This window comes from Bos indicus, chromosome 15 (assembly GCF_029378745.1).
Source record: "Bos indicus isolate NIAB-ARS_2022 breed Sahiwal x Tharparkar chromosome 15, NIAB-ARS_B.indTharparkar_mat_pri_1.0, whole genome shotgun sequence".
In the NCBI taxonomy this organism is placed as follows: domain Eukaryota; kingdom Metazoa; phylum Chordata; class Mammalia; order Artiodactyla; family Bovidae; genus Bos; species Bos indicus.
In genome coordinates, this window is record NC_091774.1 from 81,970,273 (window position 1) to 81,996,738 (window position 26,466).

General features: G+C 44.1%; 2 protein-coding genes across 5 annotated transcripts in view; one reads left to right on the forward strand and one right to left on the reverse strand.

Annotated features, from left to right (window-relative positions):
• LOC109569947 (olfactory receptor 9Q2-like) overlaps window positions 1-4,028 on the forward strand; it is a 28,433-nt gene extending 24,405 nt beyond the window's left edge. For 2 of the 4 annotated variants that reach the window (XM_070804314.1, XM_070804312.1), the window contains exon 2: window positions 424-4,028. In XM_070804314.1, the coding sequence (XP_070660415.1) occupies window positions 2,496-3,440 (945 nt within the window). In that variant the 5' untranslated portion in view covers window positions 424-2,495 and the 3' untranslated portion in view covers window positions 3,441-4,028. The remainder of the gene's footprint in view (window positions 1-423) is intronic. The other 2 variants (XM_070804313.1, XM_019975754.2) reach the window with 2 other exon arrangements.
• Window positions 4,029-14,359: 10,331 nt separating this feature from the next.
• LOC109569151 (olfactory receptor 1S1-like) lies at window positions 14,360-15,754 on the reverse strand. Its single transcript, XM_070804311.1, has one exon. It carries the CDS (start codon window positions 15,579-15,581, stop codon window positions 14,634-14,636), a length of 948 nt encoding a protein of 315 aa, XP_070660412.1. The 5' UTR covers window positions 15,582-15,754; the 3' UTR covers window positions 14,360-14,633.
• Between the last annotated feature and the right edge of the window lie 10,712 nt (window positions 15,755-26,466).

Here is a 26,466-nt window from a genome sequence, read left to right on the forward strand (position 1 = left end):
ACAAGGCATCAGCTCCATCAGACCCTGGTGGCAAGATGTAGGATGGGGCTTTGGGAGTTTGAAATTAAAGAGAAAACTTCAAATTATTAGTCATTTTGGTGGGAAGATAAATTGTCTTTCCCTGGAGACTTACCCCGGGGACCAATTATGGCATGATGCTAGGGCGGCAAGTACAAAAAGCACCGCCAGAAAGGTCTAGTGCGGGATCAGAAGCTCAGGGAGAGAGGACAATCCCCAGGCCCCGATATCCTGGGCCAAGTCTGAAAAAAATCCTGGTGACTCTAACATCAGGGATGCATTGTTTTGTCAAGGGTGAGAGGAATTCCATGAAGTTAGAATAAGACATAGTGGTTCTGGAAGCAACCCCCCATGAACCAAGTTGCTGGGACTATGGACTCACGCTGCATTTTTGTCTATTTAAAGAGGACAAAGACAAAATAATTGAAGTCTAGAGAAGAAAAGTGACTTGCCCTGGGTCATACATCTAATGTGAGTGAGCTAGAACCCAGGTCTCCTCTAGATCAGCCGGTCATTGACAGAGGAAACACTAAACAAAGAAAGAAGACGCTAGTGAAGTGGAAATCAGGTAAGGATGGTTCATGCCTCTGCTCGTGCTTCAAAATCTAATTTCCAGTCCTTGTTATTATGTCTAATGGGTCAGCTTAGTTTTGACTTGGCTGCTGGTACATCAGGTAAGCAAACATGACTGAAATCCTCCTTTACAGCCCTATTCTAGAACTCTATTAAGAGCCCTCAAATCCATTAATCCAGATTCCTCTGGCAGTGCTTGGGCAACATCAGGCTGCAGAAATAGTTCTTCTTTCAAATTTGGATGCTGTTTATTATTATCAAGGGCTTCCCTGGTGGCTCAGCTGGTAAAGAATCCGCCTGCAACGTGGGAGACCTGGGTTTGACCCCTGGGTTGGGAAGATACCCTGTAGAAGCGAAAGGCTACCCACTCCAGTATTCCGGCCTGGAGAATTCCGTGGACTGCATAGTCCATGGGGTTGCAAGGAGTCAGAGACGCCTGAGCGACTTTCACTCACTTGTTATCACTGCTGCTTTTATTAGGGACTGTGAGAACAACCAACGGTGCTTATGGAGCTTTGCGAGGTGCTAAAAGGAGCTTATGTCTGCTCTTTGGAGTCAAAGGTTAATGCAAGTACTTGCAAAAATCAAAGAAAACAAACAGAAAACCCTGGATAAGCCAGCGAACTCTAACTAGGATAACAGCTATTTGTTAAAGATGCATGTTGTCAGGCTGAAAATAGAAATATTCCTATAAGCACAGCTCACTGCTGATTGCTAATGGATTTTTTGTTGTTATTTATGCTTTTTTTTTGTTCATAGAATATAAATTGCCCTTCCTTAAAATGTTCATTTAAAATTTTAAATAGCCACCATATATATGTACAGCACTTCTGCATCTATTTTAATCTTTGCATTAGTATTATCTCATAAGCAGGGCGGATATAATGATCCCCTTTTGGCAGAAGAGGAAATTGAGGTTCAGAGAGGTTAAGTGCCTTGTGGAAGATCAAACAGATAATTGGGGACAGAGTTGCACATACAAAAGCTGACTTGTAGGGGTGGGGAAGGAGAGGAAGGGATGAATTGAGAGAGTAGCACTGAAACATGTACATTATCATATATAATAAAGTAGATAGCTAGTGGGAAGTCGCTGTGTAACACAGAGAGCTTAATCAGGTGCTCTGTGACAACCTAGAGGGGTGGATGGGGTGAGGGGTGGAAGGGAGGTTCTAGAGGGAGGGAACAAATGCTTACTTAAGGCTGATTCACCTTGCTGTATGGCAGAAACCAACACAAGGTTGTAAAGCAATTATCCTCCAATTAAAAATAAATAAAAGCTGACTTGTAGAGGGGATATTTGTATACATACAGCTGATTCATTTTGCTGTACAGCAGAAACTAACAACATTGTAAAGCGACTATACTCCAATCAAAATTAATTAAAAAAAAGAGCGGACGTAAGTTAGAGAATCACTTGGTCTTCATTCTTAGTATAAGGGAAGCAGCCATTACTTTTTAAAATTTAAGTTAAAAAATTGTTTTTTACAATGTTGTGTTGATTTCTCCTCCTTAAAAATCTAGGAACAGATCTACCATGTGACCCAGCAACCCCACTCCTGGGCATATTCCCTGAGAAAACAAAACAGAAATATGCTGCCAGTATTCATGGCAGCACTTTACAAGAGCTAGGCATGCGAACAACCTAGATGTCCATGGACCGATGAAAGGACAGAGAGTTGTGGTACATATTACAGTGGAAGCATTCATGACTTTTTATCCTATATGGTTGCGAGCTCTGTATTTGTTCATTTCCACATTAGGCTGCCAAGTTTGCTGATGTCCAGAGCTTTACCTATCAGACACTCAGCTTAAATCTCTTCCTTGAAAATGGCTTGAACGTCTCTTCAGGGATCCCCTTATGGGGCGCTGGGGTCTCCGCCTTCACAGGCAAACCGCTGAGTTGGATGCCTGGCAGGAATTCCACGGTAGTGACGGAATTCCTCTTGACGGTGTTCGCTGACCACCCCCACTGGGGGCTTCCGCTCTTCGCGGTCTTTCTGGGTTTCTACCTGCTCACTCTGCTGGGGAACTGTGGAATGATCCTCCTGATCCGCCAGGATCGCCGGCTGCACACCCCCATGTACTTCTTCCTCGGCCACCTCGCCCTCGTGGACATCTGCTACTCGTCCACCGTCGTCCCCCAGGTGCTGGGGGTCCTGCTGGAACGCGGCGTCGTCCTCTCCAGGGCGCGCTGCGCCACCCAGTTCTTCCTCTTCACCTTCTTCGCGTCCATGGACTGCTACCTCCTGGCGATCATGGCCTACGACCGCTGCGTGGCCGTGTGCCGCCCCCTGCTCTACGTCGCCATCGTGACCGAGAAGGCCCGCTGGGTTTTGGTCGTGGGGGCGTACGTGGCAGGCTTCTCCAGCGCCTTGATTCGAACAGTCACCGCCTTCACGCTCTCCTTTTGCGGGAACAACCAGATCGACTTTATTTTCTGTGACCTCCCCCCTCTGTTAAAGCTCTCCTGTGGGGACAGCTACACCCAGGAGGTGGTGATCATTGTGTTTGCCGTTTTGGTTATGCCCGCTTGTATCCTGATCATCTTGGTTTCCTACGCGTTCATCGTCCTGGCCATTGTGCAGATGCGCTCTTCCGGGGGCCGCGCCAAGACCTTCTCCACCTGCGCCTCCCACCTCGCTGCTGTGGCTCTCTTCTTTGGGACCCTCATCTTCATGTACCTGCGGGACAACTCGGGCCAGTCCTCGGAGGCGGACAGGGTGGTGTCGGTGCTCTACACGGTGGTGAGCCCGATGCTGAACCCTCTCATTTACAGCCTGAGGAACAAGGAGGTCAAGGAGGCGGTCCTGAAATCCCTGAGCCGACCGAAGGTTTCTGGAAGGTCCTAGATGGACCTTCATCAGATATGTCACTCCTTAGTTGCTCCACCTTTTCTGTCTTTCCTCAAGTGTCACCTATTTGGGAAGATTTTCCCAGATAACCGTATTAAAATTGCACCTAACATTCCATCTCCATTTTCTGATTTACTGTGTCATGTAATACTCGTCAGGGCTTTCCGGGTGGGTCAGTGGTAAAAAATGTCTGCCTGTGATGTTGTAAGAGGTGCAGGAGATGCTGGCTCAGTCCCGCGGTCAGGAAGATCCCCTGGAGGAGGGCAGGGTGTTGTCCCACTCCAGTATGTGTGCCTGGAGAGCCCCATGGACAGAGGGGCCTGGTGGGCTACAGTCCATAGCTCCAAAAGAGTCGAGAAGAATAGGACACGACTGAAGTGGCCAAGTACACACGCACAGAATACTTGTCAGGATCTGATGCTCTGTGTTATGCATATTTGATATTGTCTGGTCCTCACGACTAGAAAGGAAGCCACGTGAGAGGAAGCACTTCTATCTGTGAGATTCATTTCTGTATGCCCCCGGGGCTTAGCAAAGCACCTACCACGCAAAAGGCTCTCAATAAATATTTGTTGAACGTATGAATTAATCCCAGGTTCCAGTGTCGACCTTTAAGTTCCAACTTCTTCTGTTCTGAGTGTTTTTATCTGCCAAGTGGGTTTACCTAACGTAAAGGACCATAATTTTGAGGATTCAATGCACGAATGGGTAAGAACCATGCCGATCTTATTCCCTAGCATCCGTTGACTGTAATGCATTGCCCGGCACAGCTGATGAATGAAACGAATTAAACCCTATCTACCGACACAGCTATGTTTTGATCCAAAGGGATTTCCAAACCCCATCATTTATGTTTTCACTGTTTCCCCTCTTATTGTTTCTGTGGGTTTTGAATGATAATAATATGAATATTAGTGATGATAATGATGGATAGATAGCAACAATCAAGATTTACTAGGCTTTATCACCTTCCAGGAATTGTGATGTTTGCTCCAGGAATTATTTGATTTAATTCTTTCCACAACACTGTGAAGCATATTTTGTTATTATTCCTGCTTACTGGTGTGGGAGGCACCTGGGAACTTAGAGTTGAGTAATTGTGCCAAAGTCAGCAAGCAAAGGCTAGAGTGAGGTTCCCTCGCACCCCACCCAAAACCTGAGCTCTTCACAGTCTCCTACTATGATCTACTTCCCACCCTATATAATTACTCAGTCTGGAATTTATTGTTATTGCAATTTTCTTTTTCCTTTTACCTGGTGAAGAAAAGATAAAAGGCCAGTCAGTAGAGGTACAAGGCAGTCAGCAACGTTTATTTTATAGCCCTGATGTGTTGGTACTGTGTAATGTGGAAGTGTGTGTCAGTGTGGTGTGTGTGTGTGTGTGTGTGTGTATGCATGCAGTTGTGTATGAGAAAATGAAGTGCACAGATTAAACAGATGGTGACTTCTGAACTCTAGGACCTTTCATTTTAAGGACATACAACAAAAATTTTAGAAAAGAGTTGAGTGGATATGTTTAAGAAAAGATACTGGGAGAAAATTACAGCTGTGGCCAGGAGATTTGGATTCACACAGCAGCCTTTGCTGGTGTTTTTGTGCAAATCACTTCACTTGGGGTGAAGCAACTCCATGGAGGGCATCTTGGTCATTTTTCAAATATTAGCTGCCATGTGATGTTCCTGACCCATAAACTTCTGTCATAGGTGCTAAGAGGCATTTTGTATTGTAGAAAGAGCTCAGAATTTGGTACCAAAGTGTCTAGTCTGTCACTTCTTAGTCCTTATGGCTTCAGGTCCGTTAAGGCCTATCAGCCTGCTTTCTCAGCTGTGAAATAAGGCTTACTGAGCATTTACTGTAGGCAAGGTTTTATGTGATGGCACCCCACTCCAGTACTCTTGCCTGGACAATCCCGTGGATGGAGGAGCCTGGTGGGCTGCAGTCCATGGGGGCCCGAAGAGTCGGACACGACCGAGGGACTTCACTTTCACTTTCCACTTTCATGCATTGGAGAAGGAAATGGCACTCCACTCCAGTGTTCTTGCCTGGAGAATTCCAGGGATGGGGGAGCCTGGTGGGATGCTGTCTGTGGGGTTGCACAGAGTCGGACACAACTGAAGCGACTTAGCAGCAGCAGTAGCAGGTTTTATGTGCAGCTCATTTGTCCTCACAACTTGGTGCATGTAGAGGATGGGAAGGTGCTGGCTGGCATTCATAAGCATAAACATTAATTCATAAACAGCGTTTTCATGGTGATTGTCCCAGACCCCACAGTCCACATGTACTGATGGGTGGAGGGACCCACAGCTGATCAGTGGACATCTTCATTTCAGAACCGTCTGAAACTATATTTCCTGGGCCAGGATTAGCTTTGGATCCAGACACCTTCTGAGGTAAAGAGTTCACTAGTAATTTTTAAACTAGCCCTCAAACTGGCATACACTTAAATGCACACTTAAGCTAACAGTAGACTCTAGGCTAAAAGCTTTACATGAATCATTTATTTTAGCCCTCCCAACAAATTTAATGGAAAGTAATTATTACTGACTTCATGTCCAAAAGAAAGAAATTAAGACCCAAAGAGGTTGTGTAACTTGCCCAAGTATCAAGAAACTGACAGACCAGGGAAGGTGATCTCAGGTGTCCAAAGTATGTCCTCTTAAATGATACCCAGCCTTCTGTATTTTTCCCTCTTTTTCTTCCAGGCCCCAGTACTCAGTTGCAATTTGCTTCAGAGGTGTCTGAATTTCAGTTGCTTTCTTGGTCTCAATGTTTGGTAGGTCTGGGCTGGTGTGGATGCGTCTAATGGACTGACATAGATATGAAGTTCATGGAACTCATGTTTGCCCTCTTGTAGGGTGGTGATGTGAATTGGGGAATTTGCATCTCCCTCAGAAAGAGCAGGATTGGCTCAGATGAACTGTTGACTTCGGAAGGCCTTCTAGAGCACCTTTGGAATCAAAGCTTCCTCCAGTAAGTAGTTCATTAGCGTGGGATCTCTGAACTATCTTCCTGATGGCTCAGTCACTGAAGAATCTGCCTGCAATTCAGGAGACCTGGGTTCGACCCCTGGGTAGGGAAGATCCCCCAGAGAGGGGAATGATGACACACTTCAGTGTTCTTGCCTGGAGAATTGCATAGACAGAGGAGCCTGGGGGGTACAGCGGGTGGGGTCACAAAGAGTCAGATACGCCTGAACGACTAACACTTTCACTTTCATGAGGGCTCCAAACAGTCGCCAAACTTGTCTCCATGTCTTCTTTTCCAATCCTTAGTGATTGTCTAAGAATTCAAGATTCCTTTCCAAACACGGATCATTGCTGTTTCCTACCACTTAATAGCATTAAAAAATGTAATCTATTATTTTCTTGTATTTATCATCTATCTATCTCCATCATCATCTTCTATTCATTATCTATTTATCATCTATCTTTTATATCTGTCTCTCTATATCTATTTTCTATATCTATCTACCTATTCATCTATCATTTCATCAGATATGACTCAAAGGATGTACCTGAAATCCCTTCTGATTTACAAGATCTTTTTAAAGACAGCTTCACTGAGGCAGAATTGACAAGCAATAAATTGCATAGTAAGTGTACAATTTGGTAAGTTTTGACGTGTGAATACACCTGGGGAAGTGTCACCAGAATGAAGATAATGGACACATAATCACTCCTCAAAGTTTCTTTTGTCCATTCTACTCTCTTGAATGTGCCCCTTCCCACCACCCACCCCTTCATAAACCCAGGAAACCACTCATCTGCTTTTTTCAGTCTCCATTAGCTAGAATGTCTTAGCATTTACGTAAGTTTTATATAAGTGGAATGTCTGACTTTTCCCACTGGCACGCTTATTTTCAGGTGCATTAGTGTTGTGAGTGTCAGTAGTCCATCCCTTATGATCGCTCTTGCACTGCATGAATACGCCATGGTTAGTTTGTTCCTTCACCTATTCGTCAGCATTTTGCTTGTTCCTGGTTTTTAGCTTTTTTAAAAAAAAGCTGCTGTGAACATTCCTGAAAAGTCCTTTTATGGATGCACACTTTCGTTTCTCTCGGGTAACGATCTAGGGCAAGCATCGTCGGATCACATGGGAGACACATGACCAGCATTTCAAGAAACTGCCAAACTGTTTTCTCCAGTGGCTTCATCACTTCCCATTTCCACATCTTCCACATCCTCATCAGCACTTGCTGTGGCCATCCTTTTTAATGTTAGCCTTCCAGTGGGTTTATATGGTACTTCACTGTGATTTTAGTTTGCATTTCTCTGCATCTCAATTACATTGATGTTGAATTTTTAAATGTGGTCACTTGTCTTTAGGAAGTCTTTGGTGAAGAGTCTGTTCAAATCTTTTGCTATTTTAAGTGGGCTTTCTGTTTTCTTATAATTAATATGTGAGAGCTCTTTATACTTCTAGATACAAGTCCTTTATCAGATATATGATTTGCAAATGTCTTCTCCCATTTTCTACATTTTGCTTGTGTTATTCTTAACAGTGTCCTTCAGACAGTAAATGCTTTTCATTTTGATGAAGTCCCACTTATCAATTTTGTCATTTATAGATTGTGCTTTTGGTATCATATTTAAGAAATATTTGCCTGTCTCCATGGTCACAAGATTTCCTCCTTTGTCTTCTAGAATTTACAGTTTAGGTTTTACGCTTCTGTGTAGGACCCATTTTGAGTTGAGTTTTGTATATGAAACAAGGTTTACTTTGAAATGGACACTTCTACATATAGACGCTCAGATGTTCCAGCATCATTTGTTGAAAAGACTGTCTTTTCTCCACTGAATTCCCTCTGCGCCTTTGTCAAGAATCAGTTGTCCATGACTGTGGGCCTGTTTTTGGACTCTTCTGTCCCAGTGATGTATGTGTATGCTTTTACTCCAACACCACACTGTCCTGAATACTAGGGTCAGAAATGAGGCAGTGCTCGTCCTTCAACTTCATCCATTTTCATAATCATTTTAAGTATTTTAGGCCTTCTGAATTTCCATATAATTTTTGAAATCCAATTTTTCAATTTATGCAAAGATGTCTATTGCAATTTGAGATTTCATTAAATCTGATTGATCAGTGTGGGGACAATTGATATAATACCAGTACTGATTCTTCTGACCCATGAGACTGATGCATCTCCTTTTATTTTAGCCTTCCTTAATTTCTGTGTTTTGTACTTTACAGTGTATAGGGTTTTCAATTCATCTGTCAGATTTATCCTTAAGTATTCTATTATTTTTGATGCAGTTGTAATGGTATTGATTTTTAAATTTCAGTTTCAACTGTTCCATGCTTGTGGAAATACTATTGATTTTTTTATATTGCTCTGGCAACACTGCTAAACTTACTTATTAAATCTAGAAATTTTTTTTTGCAGATTCCAATGAATTTTCTACTTAGAAAATCATATAAATAATAGTTTTTCCCTTTCTAATTTAATGACTTTCTTTCTCTTGCCTGGCTGTGTTGGCTGGAGCCTTTGATATGATGTTTCTCTGTTTTTTTTATTCCAAATTTGGTACCATAAGTTCTCCTTTGCACTGTTTTCTGAGCGTGTGGCATATTATTTTATTTTATATATTTTTGTTATGTTTATTTCTTTAATTTCTCTAGTTTTATTGAGATCTAACTGACATATGGTATATGTTTAAAGTGTACACAATAATGATTTGATTATATATATATATATTATATATATATATATATATATCGAAATGATTACTACAATTAGTTTACATCCATCACCTCAGTTCAGTTCATTTCAGTCGCTCAGAGTCGTGTCTGACTCTGCGACCCCATGGACTGCAGCACGCCAGGCCTCCCTGTCCATCGCCAACTCCCAGAGTTTACCCAAACTTATGTGCATTGAGTCAGTGATGCCATCCAACCATCTCATCCTCTATCGTCCCCTTCTCCTCCCGCCTTCAATCTTTCCCAGCATCAGGGTCTTTTCCAATGGGGCAGCTCTTCCCATCAGGTGGCCAAAGTATTGGAGTTTCAGCTTCAACATCAGTCCTTCCAATGAACACTCAGGACTGATTTCATTTAGGGTGGACTGGTTGGATCTCCTTGTTGTCCAAGGGACTCTCAGGAGTCTTCTGCAACACCACAGTTCAAAAGCATCAATTCTTCAGTGCTCAGCTCTCTTTATAGCCCAACTCTCACATCCATACTGGAGAAGGCAATGGCACCCCACTCCAGTACTCTTGCCTGGAAAATCCCATGGACGGAGGAGCCTGGCAGGCTGCAGTCCACGGGGTCGCAAAGAGACGGACACGACTGAGCGACTTCACTTTCACTTTTAGTCTCTCACCTTGTATTATGCAGATTTCCACAAATGACTTTTACCAGCTTAAGGGAGTTCCCTTTGATTCCTAGTTTGTTGAGAGATTCCCCCCACCCCAAAATCAAGGATGAATAATGGATTTTGCCCACAATCAATTTCTGCATCCATTAGCATCATCACACAGTTTTATTTTTTGTTTATTAATATGGTGAGCTACGTTGATTGCTTTTGAAATGTTAAACAATTCTTGTGTTTCTAAGGGAAACTGTACTTGATCACAGTGAGAAATCCTTTGATTATCAAAGAAAGTAGAAGATGTTCCTGAATATTCTTGGCTCATTAAAAAGGTCACCAAGGGTATTGTCTAAAGTCATAGGCCAGTTTTAAAAGGGATTTGGAGTTCTGAGTCGTCTAAATTCCTCTATTAAAAAGAGACTACAGAGAGAAACATAAGCCATGGAAGGAAGACAGAGGCAAATGAGAAATCTGAGATGTTTCCATCTTCTGAGAAATATGTTCTGAAGGGGGCATTCCCAATCTGAATTCAACCCTGAGGATGTAGATGTGGTGGGGAGATGGCTAAGGATGAGAGCAGCATGGACTGAAGAGGGCAGATGAGGATGTGTGGTTTCAGGAGTGATGGTGGCCCCTGTGGTATTTGAAACAGTTGATCCCCCCTTTCTTTGGAAGAGCTCTCACTTCCTTCCTCCATCTTCCAGACTCTGTTCTGTCTCCTGCCTCCGGGGCTGCCGTCCTCAGCCTCCTTTGCTGGCTCCTTATTTCTGAATATCAGAGTCATCCAGGACTTAGCCATAGGTCTTCCTCTCCCTCTGAGGCCACTCCTTGGGTAATTTCATCCCATCTCATGGCTTTAAGTGCTTGAGGTATTTAAATAAAATGCAGATTCTTTGCTATGATCTTCATGATTCAACCAGGTTAGGTACGTAACTACCCCCAGGACTATATCTGTGTACCCTCCCTTTCCCTCTAGTCCAATGCACTTACTATTCCTTCAGGATGTCAGACATGTCCTTATATCAGGATCTTTATTTATTTATTAAAGGATCTGCTCTTCTTTTTTCTTGGAATATTATTCCCCAGATTGACTCACAGCTTACTCCTTAAGTTTATTCAGGTCTCAGCTCAAACACCTAAGACAAGCCTTCCTCCACCCCTGAACTTCCCTCCCTAAAACAGCTATTCCAACTTGTGACACAGTCTGTCACCTGACCCCACTTCACTTCTTATCAGAGGCTTGCTTGCTCCCTCATAGCATAGCCAGCATTTATTTATATGTTCATTTCTGTCTCATGCATTATAAACTGAGAACTGGGAAAGCAATGGTGCTGTCTTATTTTGACTCTCACTAAATACTAAAATTATTTGTTAAGTGAATAAATGTATGAACATTTACTGACACTTTATACAGTAGGTTTTACAAATTATTCTTACTCAATATATGGATTTTTTCCTACACATTTCTGAGGCATTTATGTTACCTACATTTAGATGGCAGAGGTTTTTATTAATTTATTCATAGAACCACAAGTCAGCTTTTCTCAAGTAAGACTAACACAAAAGAAAAATTGTGGCATAAAAGTCAGTTTATCTGTGCTTTGAACAAAATCTGTATACTTTCCAAATCTAATGACATGAATTATTGCTTAAATATTGTCTTTGTTTATCAAATCTTAAAAATCATTTAAATTTTTTGTCAGTTTCTCTCTTTAGTTTGTGAGTGTATTAAGGGTATAGGCTGTGAATTATTCATTCTTTTAGTCCCAGGGCCAGACTCAGAGCCTGGTGAAGAGAAGGTTTATAATAGATGTTTGTTGAAAATGACAAATAGAGGAATGATTCAGGGAAATACAAGAATTTAGGTACAGATTTATGCCTTTCTTCTGAAAACCTGTCAAGGTTTTCATAAAAGTTTGTGATTCCTTATTTCCTTAATCAACTGTCTTTTGTGTCCCAAACTCAATCTTCATTTAATCTCTCAGGCAAGCTTCCAACCTGCATTCAAGTTTATTTCTAGCCAACTCAGCTTCCCCATTACTCACTGCAGATGAGTGATATCTTAGAAGGGATATAGCCTCCTCTGGGCCTATAAGACAGAAGTAATAGAGGTCCAGGGCAGGCCCATGGGGATGAGGCCCAATTCAAACCAAATGATGGAGGTCTGACCATCATGGTACTTATTCCATCAAACATGGGCTCAGTGAAACCAGAATAAAGAGACAAAGTTATAGCTCTGCCTAGTTGATGTTTATGCAGCCGAGAAGATTCTGGTACCATGGTATCCATGATGACTTAATAGGCAAGACAGCTTATCTTCCTTAATATAAAAAAAGCACTTTTTGTTCCTAAAATGATGGCTACAGTAAAATGTTAAAGTGAAATAGTGTGTGTGTGTGTGTGTGTGTGTGTGTGTGTGTGGCGGGGCTGTGATGTGTGTGTACCCAGTCACGTCCAACTCTTTGTGGCCCCACACTGTCTTGCCAGGTTCTCTGTCCACGGGATTTTCCAGGCAAGAATAGTGGAGTAGGTCTCCATTTCCTACTCCAGGGGATCTTCCTGATCCTGAGATTGAACCCACGTCTCTTACGTCTCCTGAAAGGGCAGGCGAGTTCTTTACCACCAATGCCACCGGGGAAACCCCAAAACGATGTAGGGTGTGATATTAATCACTCTATCCCATGAAACGAAACCATCATTTTGGTTACATGCTGCTGTATAACAACCCTCAAAAGTAAGGGACTTAAAATAATAATAGTAATTTTCTTGTTATCCCTCAGAGTTCTCAGAGTTGACGACGCAGCCAGGCAGTTTTCCCTCAGGTACCTGCCGCCAGAGCTGAGGCTGGGATCAGCTGGAGTCTCACTCCGTCACGTGGCGGGTGCCTGGCAGGAGACTCAGAGGCTTGTTGGCTGGAACACCCGGGACACCGTGTGCATCTCTCTCTGACTCTCTGTGGTCTCTCCAGCAGGGCGACCTCAGAGTAGAGGGACTTCTTCCATGCTAATTCAGGCCCCGGAGTGCATTCTTGAGACAGTGCTACAGGAAAGTGTACAGGGTTTTCTAAGAGCCTCGGGGATCATGCAGCACCACTCTGGGATCCTCTGTTGGTCAAAGCCACCCCCACAGTCCTCCAGGTTCAGGGGAGGGGCCTCAGACTCCACCTCTTGATGAGGAAGTGGCAAGTCCTTCAAGAGCATGTGGGACGGAAATGTTGTTGCGTCCATTCTTGGAAAACATAACCTGCCACGGCCGCTGTTAATGTTTTGCTGACTCTCCTCCTTGGCTACAGGGTGTTTTTAAGATGGATGAATGAAGGACATATCCGTTAGGCAGTAGGCATCTAAATTCACAAAATCCTGGACCTGGAGTGCAACTTAGGCATTTTTGGAATACAAGGGAACTGAGGTTCCTTCACTGGAGTCTGGGTTAATAGATCCCTCTGGGTTCGGAGGGAAAGCCATCGAAGATGGTTTGCAGCCTCTTCTCAGCCTTGGAGAAGTCTGAGCTTTGACACGCCATCAAATCCCTCTTGCAACTAACTCAAGAATTGTAAAGGTGTGTATTGGATCCAAGACACACGAAAGCCCTGCTGAAATGGCTTTGAGGTGACAAGGGCACGTACATCTATTTAAATTGGTCAGGGGGGAATCTGTGATCCATGAGTAACCTTATTTGATGAGATGCAGCCGTGTGCTAGAAAATGGGTCCTAGTTGCACACCCCGAGGGTATTTATGTGATAAACAACTAAATAAAGTTTCCTTGACTTCCAGCTCTTTCTCACGATGGTGCATACCCACTGCCTTCTCTCTCATGATCGTCATTCCAAGTGTGGAGTGACTGAGATCTTTAGAAGGCAGGTCTGGGCACCACGAGATCTCTGCCTGGCTGTCACTGAGTGTGGTTTGGCTGTCCTGTGTCCTTCTTGATGTTTGCGTAAAGCTTAACTCTTTGTGCATCCTGTGAGTTTGATTGGCAACCTGAATCCAAGACCGCTGCAGGTGATCAAGCAGAGAAGGCATTGCCGCGTCTGACAACGTGAATTTTGGAAGATCCCTCCAGGCACCCTCAGTTGGAAGCAACTGCTATCAGTGGCCTCAGTTTGAAGATGAGAAACTGAGTTTGAGAAGGCGAGCTGACCTGCCTAAAGTCTCACAGCTGCTTGTGGACAGAGTCAAGACTAGAACTCAAGTCTTCTGTGCACACGCTCTCTGGTTTTGCATTGGCGTGCACTCCCCAAAACGTGTTTTGCACAGTGCTGGCCCCATGTATTGCTCTGTGATGAACCGTGTTCTGTATGACTGAGTTTAGTTTGGAGAAATGCTGCGTACCTAGCCCCCTGGAGATTTATACTATGCTAAAGGCTCTGAGAAAACATCTAGTTCAGAAATCTTGCTCCATTTAGCTCAAAGATGCCCCAAATTATTTGAACATGGGACTCTTCATTTTTACAACTATTAAACATCTGTATGAATAGCAAATTTGGTGAAACAAGCTATGAGGAAAGCTGGCACTGAGAAAGCTACACTGAATAAAGGGATTAATGACAACTGTCCTCAAAGATGCAACAACCAGATTGTAGGTACTCCATGTGCTTGTTATTAAAAAATCACAAATTGGTTTTAAAATTTATAAATAGTTTGTACCAAAGTTAGTAGTAATGCAGACTATAATCAAGATATGTAGAGCTCTTGTGAGTTACCACGGGGGTTAGGGGTCTTGTTTAGAAAAATCAGTGCTGTGTGGAAAAGTCCCAAGCCCTCAGAGTTTGGAATAGGAGACAGATTTCTGAAAGCTCATCAAAAGTTAAACCATCACATCTATGCCACAGATACTGAGCAGAATCAGCCATTCTGCAATGGGGACAAAGGAATTCAGATGCTCAGGGCATCACAGGGAGAGCCCTTCTCCCATGGAGGAGTCTCCTCAGGGCCCCTTTCATGTCCTTGTTCCTCAGGCTGTAGATGAAGGGGTTCATCATGGGGGTCACCACAGTGAACAGCACCGCCCCAATCTTGTCTCTGTTGTCAGGGTCAGAGGATGAAGGGAAGAAGTAGACCCCTGCGATGGTCCCGTAGAAGAGGAACACGACTGTCAGGTGAGAGCCACAGGTGGAGAAGGCTTTCCACCGCCCCTCTGTGGGTGAGAGTCTCAGGACAGCCCTGACGACGCAGACATAGGAGATGAGGGTGAGGGCGAAGGGCAGGGTGATGACCCACGAGCCCACGACAAAGAGCACGAGCTCATTGGCCGTCGTGTCTGAGCAGGACAGCCTGAGCAGCGGGGCCAGGTCACAGAAGAAGTGCGGGAGAGCATTGCCATCACAGAAGACCAGTCGAAGGAGCAGAAGGGTGTGTGTCAGGGCGACAGCATTACTGAGGACCCAGGGGATGGCGGTCAGCCAAAGGCAGAGCCTGGGTCCCATGATGGCCGTGTAGTTGAGAGGGTGGCAGATAGCCACAAAGCGGTCACAGGCCATGACCCCCAAGAGGAAGTTGTCAATGACAACAAAGACAATAGAAAAATACATCTGTGTGACGCAGCTCTCATAGGAGATGGATGGACTCTTGGTCTGAATATTCATCAGCATTTTGGGGACTGAGGTGGAAATGGAGGAAATATCAGCAAAGGCTAGGTTGGCGAGAAAGAGGTACATGGGGGTGTGAAGGTAAGAGTCCAAGCCGATGGCCAGAATGATGAGCCCGTTCCCCACCACAGTGGCCAGGTACATAGCCAGGAAAAGCGCAAAGAGGAGCTCCTGCTGCTCAGGTTGGGTGGAGAGTCCCAGGAGGAGGAATTCGGAGACGCTCGTTTGGTTTCCTAGATGCATATTTCTGCTGATCTGGAGAAAGGACCGCAAAGTCTTCACCCCCACAAGGAAACCCAATGTGGTACTATTCAACTGGGGTCATGGCAGGGAGGTGGGCACTCCCTCTAGGCTGAAGGGGAATGAAGGGTGGAAAAAGGTTACTTAATAAGGGAACTATTTCAGCAGTGCAGAGACTCAGGAAATGCCTTAGAAAGAAAAGACAGGAACATGATAGATACTTCTCGATGAATATGTTTTAAGCTCTAACATGGTTCTGAATGTGATTTTTACAGTTGGCTCCAAATTAGTGACAAGCCACAAAGAAAACCAGACTGGGTCTAATCTCCCTTCCCTGACCCCCGGGTAATATCTTGGGAGGTCTCTATGCCTTTCTGGTTGCTTCTAGTTTTTAAAAATAAGTTTTACCTTGGTACTAAAAGCCTACTTCACCAGGGATTCAAAAGCCCGGCCCAGTTATGAACAGAAACTTCAGTTTCACGTCCTTCGCAGCCTGCATCCTCCCTTCTGAGCTGAGTTTGCTCTGCAGTGTGGGGGTGTGTCGCAGGGAGCCACAAGGAGAAGGCTGGCGGTGGAAAGGGGGATGTCTTCTGTCTGCTGCCATGGAATACTAAGGGGCTGTGAGTTGTGGGTGGCAGGCCTGCTCCATCGTGAGAACACTTGGGATTCTTCAGAGGCCTTTTAGGGACTGGTCCATGAAGCATTTCCTTGACAAGGGTGATGAGTTTCCTCCCTGATCTCTCTATGACTGCTGTTTCATCAGAGAGCCCCTCCCTGATCCCTTATTCTATAACCTCCTCTACCACAAAAGGCTTCTTCCTGGTTGGAGTCCCAACAAGGAGGCTTGAGCTCAATGACCTCCTGAAGCCACCACTTGGCCTGTGGGCAACTCGCGCTGTGTCCCCTGTGAGGATGCAGGACGGTCCTGCCGTATCAGTAGTGAGCTGATGCCCTGTGCCTCCCATCTTCCGACAGAGAGGAAAACACAAGACTTTAGGCTCTTACGTGTCCCCTAAACTTTCTCCATTCACTGATACTGGGCTGGGCTTTTGAATCCCTGGTGAAGTAAGCTTTTAGTACCAAGGTAAAACTTATTTTTAAAAACTAGAAGCAACCAGAAAGGCATAGAGACCTCCCAAGATATTACCCGGGGGTCAGGGAAGGGAGATTAGACCCAGTCTGGTTTTCTTTGTGGCTTGTTGGGAATACTATTGTCTGGAGAGCCAAGCGGTGCTGGTCTGGTCTTTCCTGATTTCTCCTCATTTTTTGCTCTCCTCTACTTATTCCCAAAATTCTCATCCTTAAACAATGAGAGAGAGCCAAGTCCCCAGGTAGCTTTTCTTTCCATGAAGAGGCCAGGAAAGAAAGAAAGAAACCTCCACCCCAGGGTCCTGGAAGACCGAAAGGGATCAGAGACTGGAGCAGGGTCCCCGAGGTCTCTCCGACCCTGAGAAGCTTGACTTACAGATGAAAGACGGATGGGGGTGGAGGGAGAGAGAGAGACCGAGGCTTGGATGTAGGAGAGAGGCGCCAGGGCCAAACTAAAGTGAGATAAAGGACCAGCAGGCATGTCCCTCTAACCCCAGGGCCAGACACGGAGCAGCCTTCGAGGGTCCTGCGAGGGTTGAGCCCTGGACTGGTTTGGGATCGACTAGCATGAGCAAGTGTGTATTTTGAGTGACAGTCTCACCTTCCTGCCCTCCCTGTCCTGCCACCAGAAGTCCTGCAAAACTTGCCCAAGTCCCTGGGGCCCCTGCCTAACTAGCTGAGAGCCGCGGTGCTACAGTCTAAACGGGCTCACCTCTGAAAGACGCTAGGACCTCAGGAAGTCACTGGACTGAAGACCCCGCAGCGTAGCTTGTTGATGACAAGGCTGCAGGGGGAGACAGAGAGCAGGTCCCGTGTACTTCCCAGAAGCAGGCTCTTTCCCCAAGCACAGAGCTGATAAAGGCACGGGCAGGCTCACATGGGACAGTCAGTTCCTCCTAGGCCCCTGGGGACAGTGTCCCTGAAGGCTTTCCTCAGGACAGATGGGTGTTTTCACACCCCAGGCACCACGAGGTGCGCGGGGAACAGACGGGCTGCTCTGTTTTCTTGTTTGTCTTCCGGGCCTCTTCCCACCTGTGATTTCCTATTTGAAACTTAGGTGCTTAATGCTCTTTGTAGCAACTGAATTGTTTGCTGCGTGTCTTATGTCCCCAGTGAACTGGCAAGCATTTTGAGATCGCCTTCTCTGTTTCCTCTCTAGTGCCTAATCGAGGGGAAACAGTAAACACCCTGAGAACTGAGGGTAATTCCTGCACTAGGGATTATGACTCCAAAGAGACGCCGTCTCTCATGGAAGTGGGTAGACTACAGTCTCCGTCCCACTTGAGTGAAGGTCAGGGTTGGAAGGGAATCTGGGGACCGAGGGATTCAGCACTCGGGGCTCACAGTTGCAAACTAAATAAACTCTGGGTTTTTACGAGTGGAAGAAACAGATTGAGATGATACTGGCTGGTTCACAGATACACTGGGGAGGCTGCAAATACGGACCCTGAGGTAGACAGGAGAAAGGGATGGTATGTAACCAGAGACATAAGCAAAATTCATGGACTCCTACATCTCATGATTGCATCTGCTTCATAATATAATTCAGTGATTTCTCACCCTAAACAAGAACACTCACTCCCCCTTAACAGGAAATGACTTAACCTATAGGCTGATTGAGTTCATGAGTAACGTCCAAAATAACTGGGTGATGGAGAGGAAAGCAAAGGCAAGCTGTTTTATCTACCTATCATCCTCTGTCTGGTCACGACCAGAAAAGAAATGTGTGTGGAACCAGAATCCTTTTTTCTACAACTTGTCCATGAGGGATACTTTTGAGTTCCTTCTCCTACTACTGTTATGATCTGAAAGTTTGTGTCCTCTTAAAATTCACGTGTTGAAACATGACCCCAGGTGATGGCGTTAGGAGGTAGGCTCTTGGAAGCTGATTAGGTCATGGGGACAGAGCCCTCAGGAATGGGATTAGCATCCTTATAAATGAGGTCTGAAAAAGCTCCCGTGCCCCTTCCACTTCGTGACGAAGCAATGAGAAGATGGCAGTCCGTGAACCAGGAGGCAGGCTCTCAGACACTGAATTGCTACAGCCTTGCTCTTGGACTTCTAGCCTCCAGGACTGTAAGCAATAAATTTCTGCTGTTTATACGCCACCTGGTTGTATTTTGTTATAGTAGCCCGAAGGGACTATGATAACTACTATCTCAGCATGGGTCTTCTCATTTCTAGAGCTTGAAGGAAGAATCCAAGTCTTGAAATTTTATTGGGAAGATGAAATCCCACGATGTAAGGAAGAGGACAAGACAAGGAACAGAGGCTGGGCTAGATGCAGTATAATGCAGTGGAGTGAATTACTGCAAGGGTGAGTGTTCACGAGATGCAAGAGCTGGGGAAAACTACTCATCAGGTAAGTTTTATTATGTTAGACTCCTCTGCAAGGAGAAATCATAGCTGGGATCAGTCCAGGGAGAGAAGAAAGGGACACCTGTGTACCCCATTTCTTTTCTTCTCTTGCTTCCCATCCACCAAGGCTCACCCCGTGGGGACCTGACTCTCTTGAACTTGCATGCTGCATCATCTGGCCCCTCGGTGGCCACACAGAAGGTCGGGAACCACATTCCTCAGTACGACTGTTGATCTGAGTCCAGAGGCTGAGGGGAATTTGCGTGGTCACGTGTGGCCCAGCTTCAGTGTGGGGGAGAGCTTGGAAAGAGGCAGCAGCATTTGGAAGGAGAACTATGTCTTTAGAAAGAAGAGAGTAATATAAAGCTTGTGTCCAACACGATCCACCTCTTGTGCTACTCATATCTATTCGTGCCCCTCCTTATCTCTAGTTTCATTTTTTTTTTTTTGCAAAACAATGAAAATACTGAGAAGGGAAGTGCAAGTCCAGTCTGTCTAGAGGTCCTCATCCTTTGTTCATCACTTGCCAGCGATCCCTTTAAGGAGGCTTTAAGGGAATGACATGGTTGGATGAGATGGTTGGATGGCATCACCGACTCAATAGACATGAGTTTGGGTGAACTCTGGGAGTTGGTGATGGACAGGGAGGCGTGGTGTGCTGTGGTTCATGGGGTTGCAAAGAGTCAGACATGACTGAGCCACTGAACTGAACTGAATTGATAGATCTTTTATTCTCAATTCTCTCTGCTCCCATGTAATAAATACTGTGAAATAAGATTTTTGTCAGACTGGGCTGAGCTTTTTGTTGTTCACTCACCCAGTTGTGTCCGACTCTGCGACCCTGTGGACTGCAGCATGCCAGGCCTCCCTCTCCATCAGCAACTCCCGGAGTTCACTCAAACTCATGTCCATCAGGTGGGTGATGCCATCCAACCGTCTCATCCTCTGTCGTCCCCTTCTCCTCCTGCCTTCAATCTTCCCCAGCATCAGGTATTTCCCAATGCGTCAGCTTTGAGCTTTGGAGAGGCACAAACAGTTAAAAGGCGTGTTTTCCTTTTTCACCCCTGAAGTACTAACTTTTGACCACTTGGGGGCAGTATCACCCTGGTTGAGACCGCCCCCGCTTCAGGGTGGTGGACAGAGTCACCTCCGGGAAAACTAGGGAGAGAGTGTCAGCACAGTCCTCCAGTCTGTAGCTGATGCTGAGACTCTGATTGATATTCTTCCTTTCCCTCCGCCATCACTAAATCCTAAATGAAGGACGTGTGTGCTGGCATAAAATGGGGTTTCTCAAGTTGCTTCATAAGCATCACCCAAGCGTGTGGTCTATCCTCTGAAGACTGTGCTGCATCTCTGCTGAATAGCCTCCTTTTCCCAATGCCGCGACTGCCGTCCTTTTCCTTCTCAAGAGGACTGGATTGAAATCAAAAAAAGGAAACCAAGGCAATTCACAAATCGGATCCAGTGGACAGAGAGAAGCCCAAGCGATGATCACCATCGCATATAAAATACCTACTGGTTTCCACTGTTGTTGTTGTCTGCTCACTAAGTCGTGTCTGACTCTGCGACCCCATGGACTGCAGCACGCCAGGCTTCCTTGTCCTTCACTGTCCCCTGGAGTTCGCTCAGATTCATGTCCATTGAGTGATGTTATCCAACCATCTCATCCTCTGCCGCCCTCTTCTCCTTTTGCCTTCAATCTTTCCCAGAATCAGGGTCTTTTCCAATGAGCTGGCCCTTCACATTAGGTGACCAAATTATTGGAGCTTCAGAACCAGTCATTCCAATGGATATTCAAGGTTAATTTCCTTTATGATTGACTGGTTTGATCTCCTTGCAGTCCAAGTACTCTCGAGAGTCTTCTCCAACACCACAGTTCAAAAGCATCAGTTCTTCATTGCTCAGCGTCCTTTATGGTCCAACTCTCACATCTGTACATGACTACTGGAGAAACCATAGCTTTGACTATACGGACATTTTTGGCAAAGTGCTGTCTCTGCTTTTTAATATACTGTGTAGGTTTGTCATAGTTTTCCTTCCAAGGAGCAAGTATGTTTTAATTTCATGGCTGCAGTCACCATCTGGAATCTGGACTTTGGAGCCCAAGAAAATAAAATCTGTCATTGCTTCCACTTTTTCCCCTTTTATTTGCCATGAAGTGATGGGACTGGATGCTATGATTTTAGTTTTTTGAATGTTGAGTTTCAAGCCAACTTTTCCACACTCTTCTTTCACCCTCATCAAGAGGCTCTTTAGTTCCTCTTCACTTTCTGCCATTCAGTTCAGTTCAGTTCAGTCACTCAGTCGTGTCTGACTCTTTGCGATCCCATGAATCGCAGCACACCAGGCCTCCCTGTCCATCACCAACTCCCGGAGTTCACTCAGACTCACGTCCATCGAGTCAGTGATGCCATCCAGCCATCTCATCCTCTGCCGTCCCCTTCTCCTCCTGCCCCCAATCCCTCCCAGCATCAGAGTCTTTTCCAATGAGTCAACTCTTCGCATGAGGTGGCCAAAGTACTGGAGTTTCAGCTTTAGCATCATTCCTTCCAATGAACACCCAAGACTGATCTCCTTGCTATTTAGGTTGGTCATAACTTTCCTTCCAAAGAGTAAGCGTCTTTTAATTTCATGGCTGCAATCATCATCTGCAGTGATTTTGGAGCCCCCCAAAATAAAGTCTGACACTGTTTCCACTGTTTTTCCATCTATTTCCCATGAAGTGATGGGACCAGATGCCATGATCTTCGTTTTCTGAATGTTGAGCTTTAAGCCAACTTTTTTACTCTCCACTTTCACTTTCATCAAGAGGCTTTTTAGTTCCTCTTCACTTTCTGCCATAAAGCTGGTGTCATCTGCATATCTGATGTTGTTGATATTTCTCCTGGCAATCTTGATTCTAGCTTGTGCTTCTTCCAGCCCAGTGTTTCTCATGATATACTCTGCATAGAAGTTAAATAAACAGGGTGACAATATACAGCCTTGACGTACTCCTTTTCCTATTTGGAACCAGTCTGTTGTTCCATGTCCAGTTCTAACTGTTGCTTCCTGACCTGCATACAGGTTTCTCAAGAGGCAGGTCAGGTGGTTCTGCCATTAGAGAGGTTTATTTGTATATCTGAGTTTGTTGATATTTCTCCTGGAAATCTCGGTTCCAGCTTGTGCTTCATCCAGCCCAGAATTTTGCATGATGTACTCTGCATACAGGGCTTCCTTGGTGGCTCAGATGGTAAAGAATCTGCCTGCAATGCAGGAGACCCGGGTTTGATCCCTGGGTTGGGAAGATGCCCTGGAGAAGGAAATGACAACCCACTCCAGTATTCTTTCCTGGAGAATCCTCATGGACAGAGGAGCCTGGAGGGCTACAGTCCATGGGGTCACAAAGAGTTGGACATGACTGAGTGACTAAGCACACAGAACTCTGCATATAAGTTACATAAGCAGGGTGACAATATACAGCCTTGTCTTCTTTCCCAGTTTTGAACCAATTCATTGTTCCATGTAAGATTCTAACTGTTGCTTCTTGATCCACATACAGGTTTCTCAGAAGACAGGTAAGTTGGTCTGGTAGTCCCATCTCCTTAAGTATTTTCCACAGTTTGTTGTGATCCACAGTCAAAGGCTTTAGCACAGTCAATGAAGCAGAAGTAGATGTTTTTTCTGGAATTCCCTTGGTTTCTGTATGATCCAACGGATGTTGGCAATTTGATCTCTGGTTCCCCTGCCTTTTCTAAACCCGGCTTGAACATCTGGGATGTCTCAGTTCACATACTGCTGAAGCCTAACTTGAAGGATATTGAGCATAACCTTGCTAGCATGTGAAATGAGTGCAGTTGTGAGGCAGTTTGAACTTTCTTTTGCAGAATCTGTGATTTTATGTGGTTTTCAAAGTCACTGCTGAGAGAGAGATAATCGTTATGAAAATACCTCTTGTGTTGATTTTTGACGGTGTACTGTGGCTTATTTTGAATCCACCCAGTATCCCTGAAACAAACTGCCCGAGATGTACTGTTGTACGGTAATCTCTCGCGTTCAGTGATTTCCCCACCCAGCCATCTCCCCCCTCCATGCTTTAGTTGTAATTGGACAACACCCACGTGCTTGGGCAAACACTCTCTATGTGGTTTTCTTGGTCTTCAACATGTGGGAATGGGAAATTGAAATTTCTGGGAATTTGTACGAAAAGTATAAGGTCATAAGTCATGCTTAAAATATTTTCAGCATTCTTAGTACTCTTTACTCATTAGTTCAGGTATCTAAAATTTGCTAAATAATTACAAATTTTAGGAGTTTTAGTATATACTAAGTACTGTAGACTATAGGGGATGACCTGGTGGCTCAGTCAGTAAAGAATCCACCTGTAATGCACGAGACTGCCTGCTGTGCAGGAGACCTGGGTTGGATCCCCAGGTCAAGAAGATTCCTTGGAGAAGGAAATTGCAACCCACTCCAGTTTTCTTCCTGGAAAGTCCCATGGACAGAGAAGCCTGGCAGGCTACAGTACATGGGGTAGTAAGAGACACAACTTAGCCACCAAAGCACCACCGTTGTAGACTACAGAGAACAGCCAAACACTGGAAAATGCTCCAGGGACGTGACTGCACAGTACTTGGATAAATGAGCATTCAGGTCTCCCAATACGATTAAAAGTATTAGACAGAATCATGTTAAAAGTGCCAGTTTAAGGACTTATTTTTTCTATATTATTTCCTGGAACATGTCTCATAGGATTTGTGTAAAGTATCTTATGCATATAAACACTACTTCCTTTACTTGCAAGAATAACTCACTGTTAACAGCAAACAGACACATGGGAACAGCTACCATCAAGACTGACCGATCAGATCACGACGGTTTCTCCCAGTGCTTCTAGTTCTGCTCTCAGAACTCAATTTCCTGGTTGGTCCCCACTTTCTTCCTGACGTGAGTGGATCCCTCTGAACCAGTAACCTCTCTATATTGATGGTTATGCTTTGTTTACTTTTTTAAAATTAAATTATATTTTATTTCTTTTTAAAATTAATCTGTAATTTATCTGCAGCATTATATTTGTTTTAGGCATACAACATAGTGATTCAATTATTGTTGTAGATTGTATTCCATTTAAACTTTTGGTATTTTGGCTATTTTCCCTATGCTGTACAATATATCCTCGTATCTGATTTATTTTATACATAAAAGGTACATATTTTGTAGCTCTTACTCCTCTTTCCCTGTCTTGCCTTTCCTCTCTTCCCTCTCCCTGCTGCTAACCACTAGTCTCTTCTCTGTAGAATTTTTGTAGACTTTTTGATGATAGCCATTCTGACAGCTGTAAGGTGCTATCTCATTGAAGGTTTTCATTTGCATTTCCCTGATAATTAGTGATGTTGAGTGATTATTATGCTTTAATTCCTGCAGCAGAATTATAATAACTTTCTCAATTTTCCTGATTTCGCAATTACCTTTTTTCAGACTTTGGATTTAAAAATAAATACTTTCTTCTGGGGGAGGGGGCGTGTGGGGAGAAACACCAGGAAGGGATTTCCACATAGAAGCACCACTCCTGCTGCTGTAACTCACCCTTTTTCTCATCCACCAGTAAAACTGTACGAAAAGGGTTGGAGGAATTCATTGTATCAACACACTAGTGATATTTCTGTCATGTGTTCTGGCCACAATGTGCTTATCGATTCACAGTGGAATCACATGGTTACTTGATTATATTGCGTGATAAACTGCGTTTTAATAAAGTTCTAATGAGTCAGGCATAGTTAGAGAATGCCAGCAGAAGGGCAGTGTACCTCCTGGGCATACTTCTCTGTAAGTCATTTGATACCAAGAACAGACTCACAAACCCAAATGGCTGCACATGAAAAGGATGAGCAGGGCTTTGAAAGAAGTAGAAAATTTGAAAGTAGCAGTGAAGATGCAGGAGAGGAAAAGTGGAGGAAACCTAAAATAATTTTGCAAGTTCTGACTTCCACTTATGCTACCATGAGTCTACCTTGTTACCAGGGGCTGGGGGGTGGGGGCGGGGTATGTGGGGGAGGGGTAACCATCATTTTCTCAAAGAAACATCATTGATTGACAGGTCAGTCCCATGATATGACTCATGATGCACTGATATTCCACTCAGTGTTCTAATTTCCTCACACAAAGACTCTTATTTTAAGCGAATAATTTATTAATAAGAAGGAGGAGCTCATTACATTCAGCTAAAATATATTCAGGAAGGTAACTGGGGGAACTCCGTAATTCAATGGAAAGGACTGATCAGCACTTCAGAGCCTTCTTCCCAACAGGGTAACATTTCAACACTCTTCCTTTTGCGTGGTGCTCAGTCATGTCTGACTCTTTTACAACCCCATGGACAGTAGCCCACCAGGCTCCTCTGTCCATGGGATTTTCCAGGCAAGGATACTGGAGCGGGTTGCCATTTCTTCCTCCAGAGGATCTTCCTGATTCAGAGACCGAACCTGTGTCTCTTGTGTCCCCTGCATTAACATGTGGATTCTTTACCACTGAGCCACCAGGGAAGCCCCTTCCTTTGGAATTCCAAGTTAGTTTTCTCTATGATTTGTGACAATGAGTACAAATGAAAGGAGGCAAGAAAATGCAGTTGCAAACTTTTGTTCGCATTCTCAACAATGCCAAGTTCACTATATACATTTAATTGATTCATTATGTTCTGATGTGACTTGACCTGGGTTTGTTCTTAAGCAACCTGCCCACCAGAGAACTTTCTTTCTCTTCTTCAATGTTTAGTTGAAAGCAAAGGCATTTTTAATATTGTTAAATCTATAGCTGTTCCTGGAATAAGTAACACATGTTTAGTTCTCCCTATCATGTGAAATTATATAAAACATTTTAAAGCACTAAATCTAGTTTTGAAGAGAGGAAGTAACCAAAGCAAAAAGTGTTAATCTAGGGAAAACATTAAAAATTTAGGAAAAACACAAAAACATCATCACTGTGATGATGGAAAGTTTACTTGTCAAATAAATTTATATGAGCTTCAGATTCCTCTTATAAGTGACTATTTTCCCAATTATAAAAGTAACAGATTCTTATATTTAAAATCATGAAAAATGCCTAAATGGGTATAGAAGAAAAACATTATCCATAATTCTACAAATCACATATAACAACTGTTCACTTTTTGGTATATTTCTATTCATTATTATGCATATGTATTTTTACAAAATTGGGTTCCTATTGTAAATAAAGATTTGTACCTTGCTTTTTATCACTCACAAGTGCCTTTATTATGAAATATTAAATGTAATTCAAAGTACACTCTATTTTTGTATCCAATATTTGAAATTATATGTTAATAGCTTTTTAAAATAAATTAAGAAACAGCCTTGTATTTTCATTTTTGTTTGACTCAGTTATTTGAGGTTACACTTTTAGAATAAGAATTATTGAATCAAAGAAGAGAAAGTTTTCTAGGCCTTTG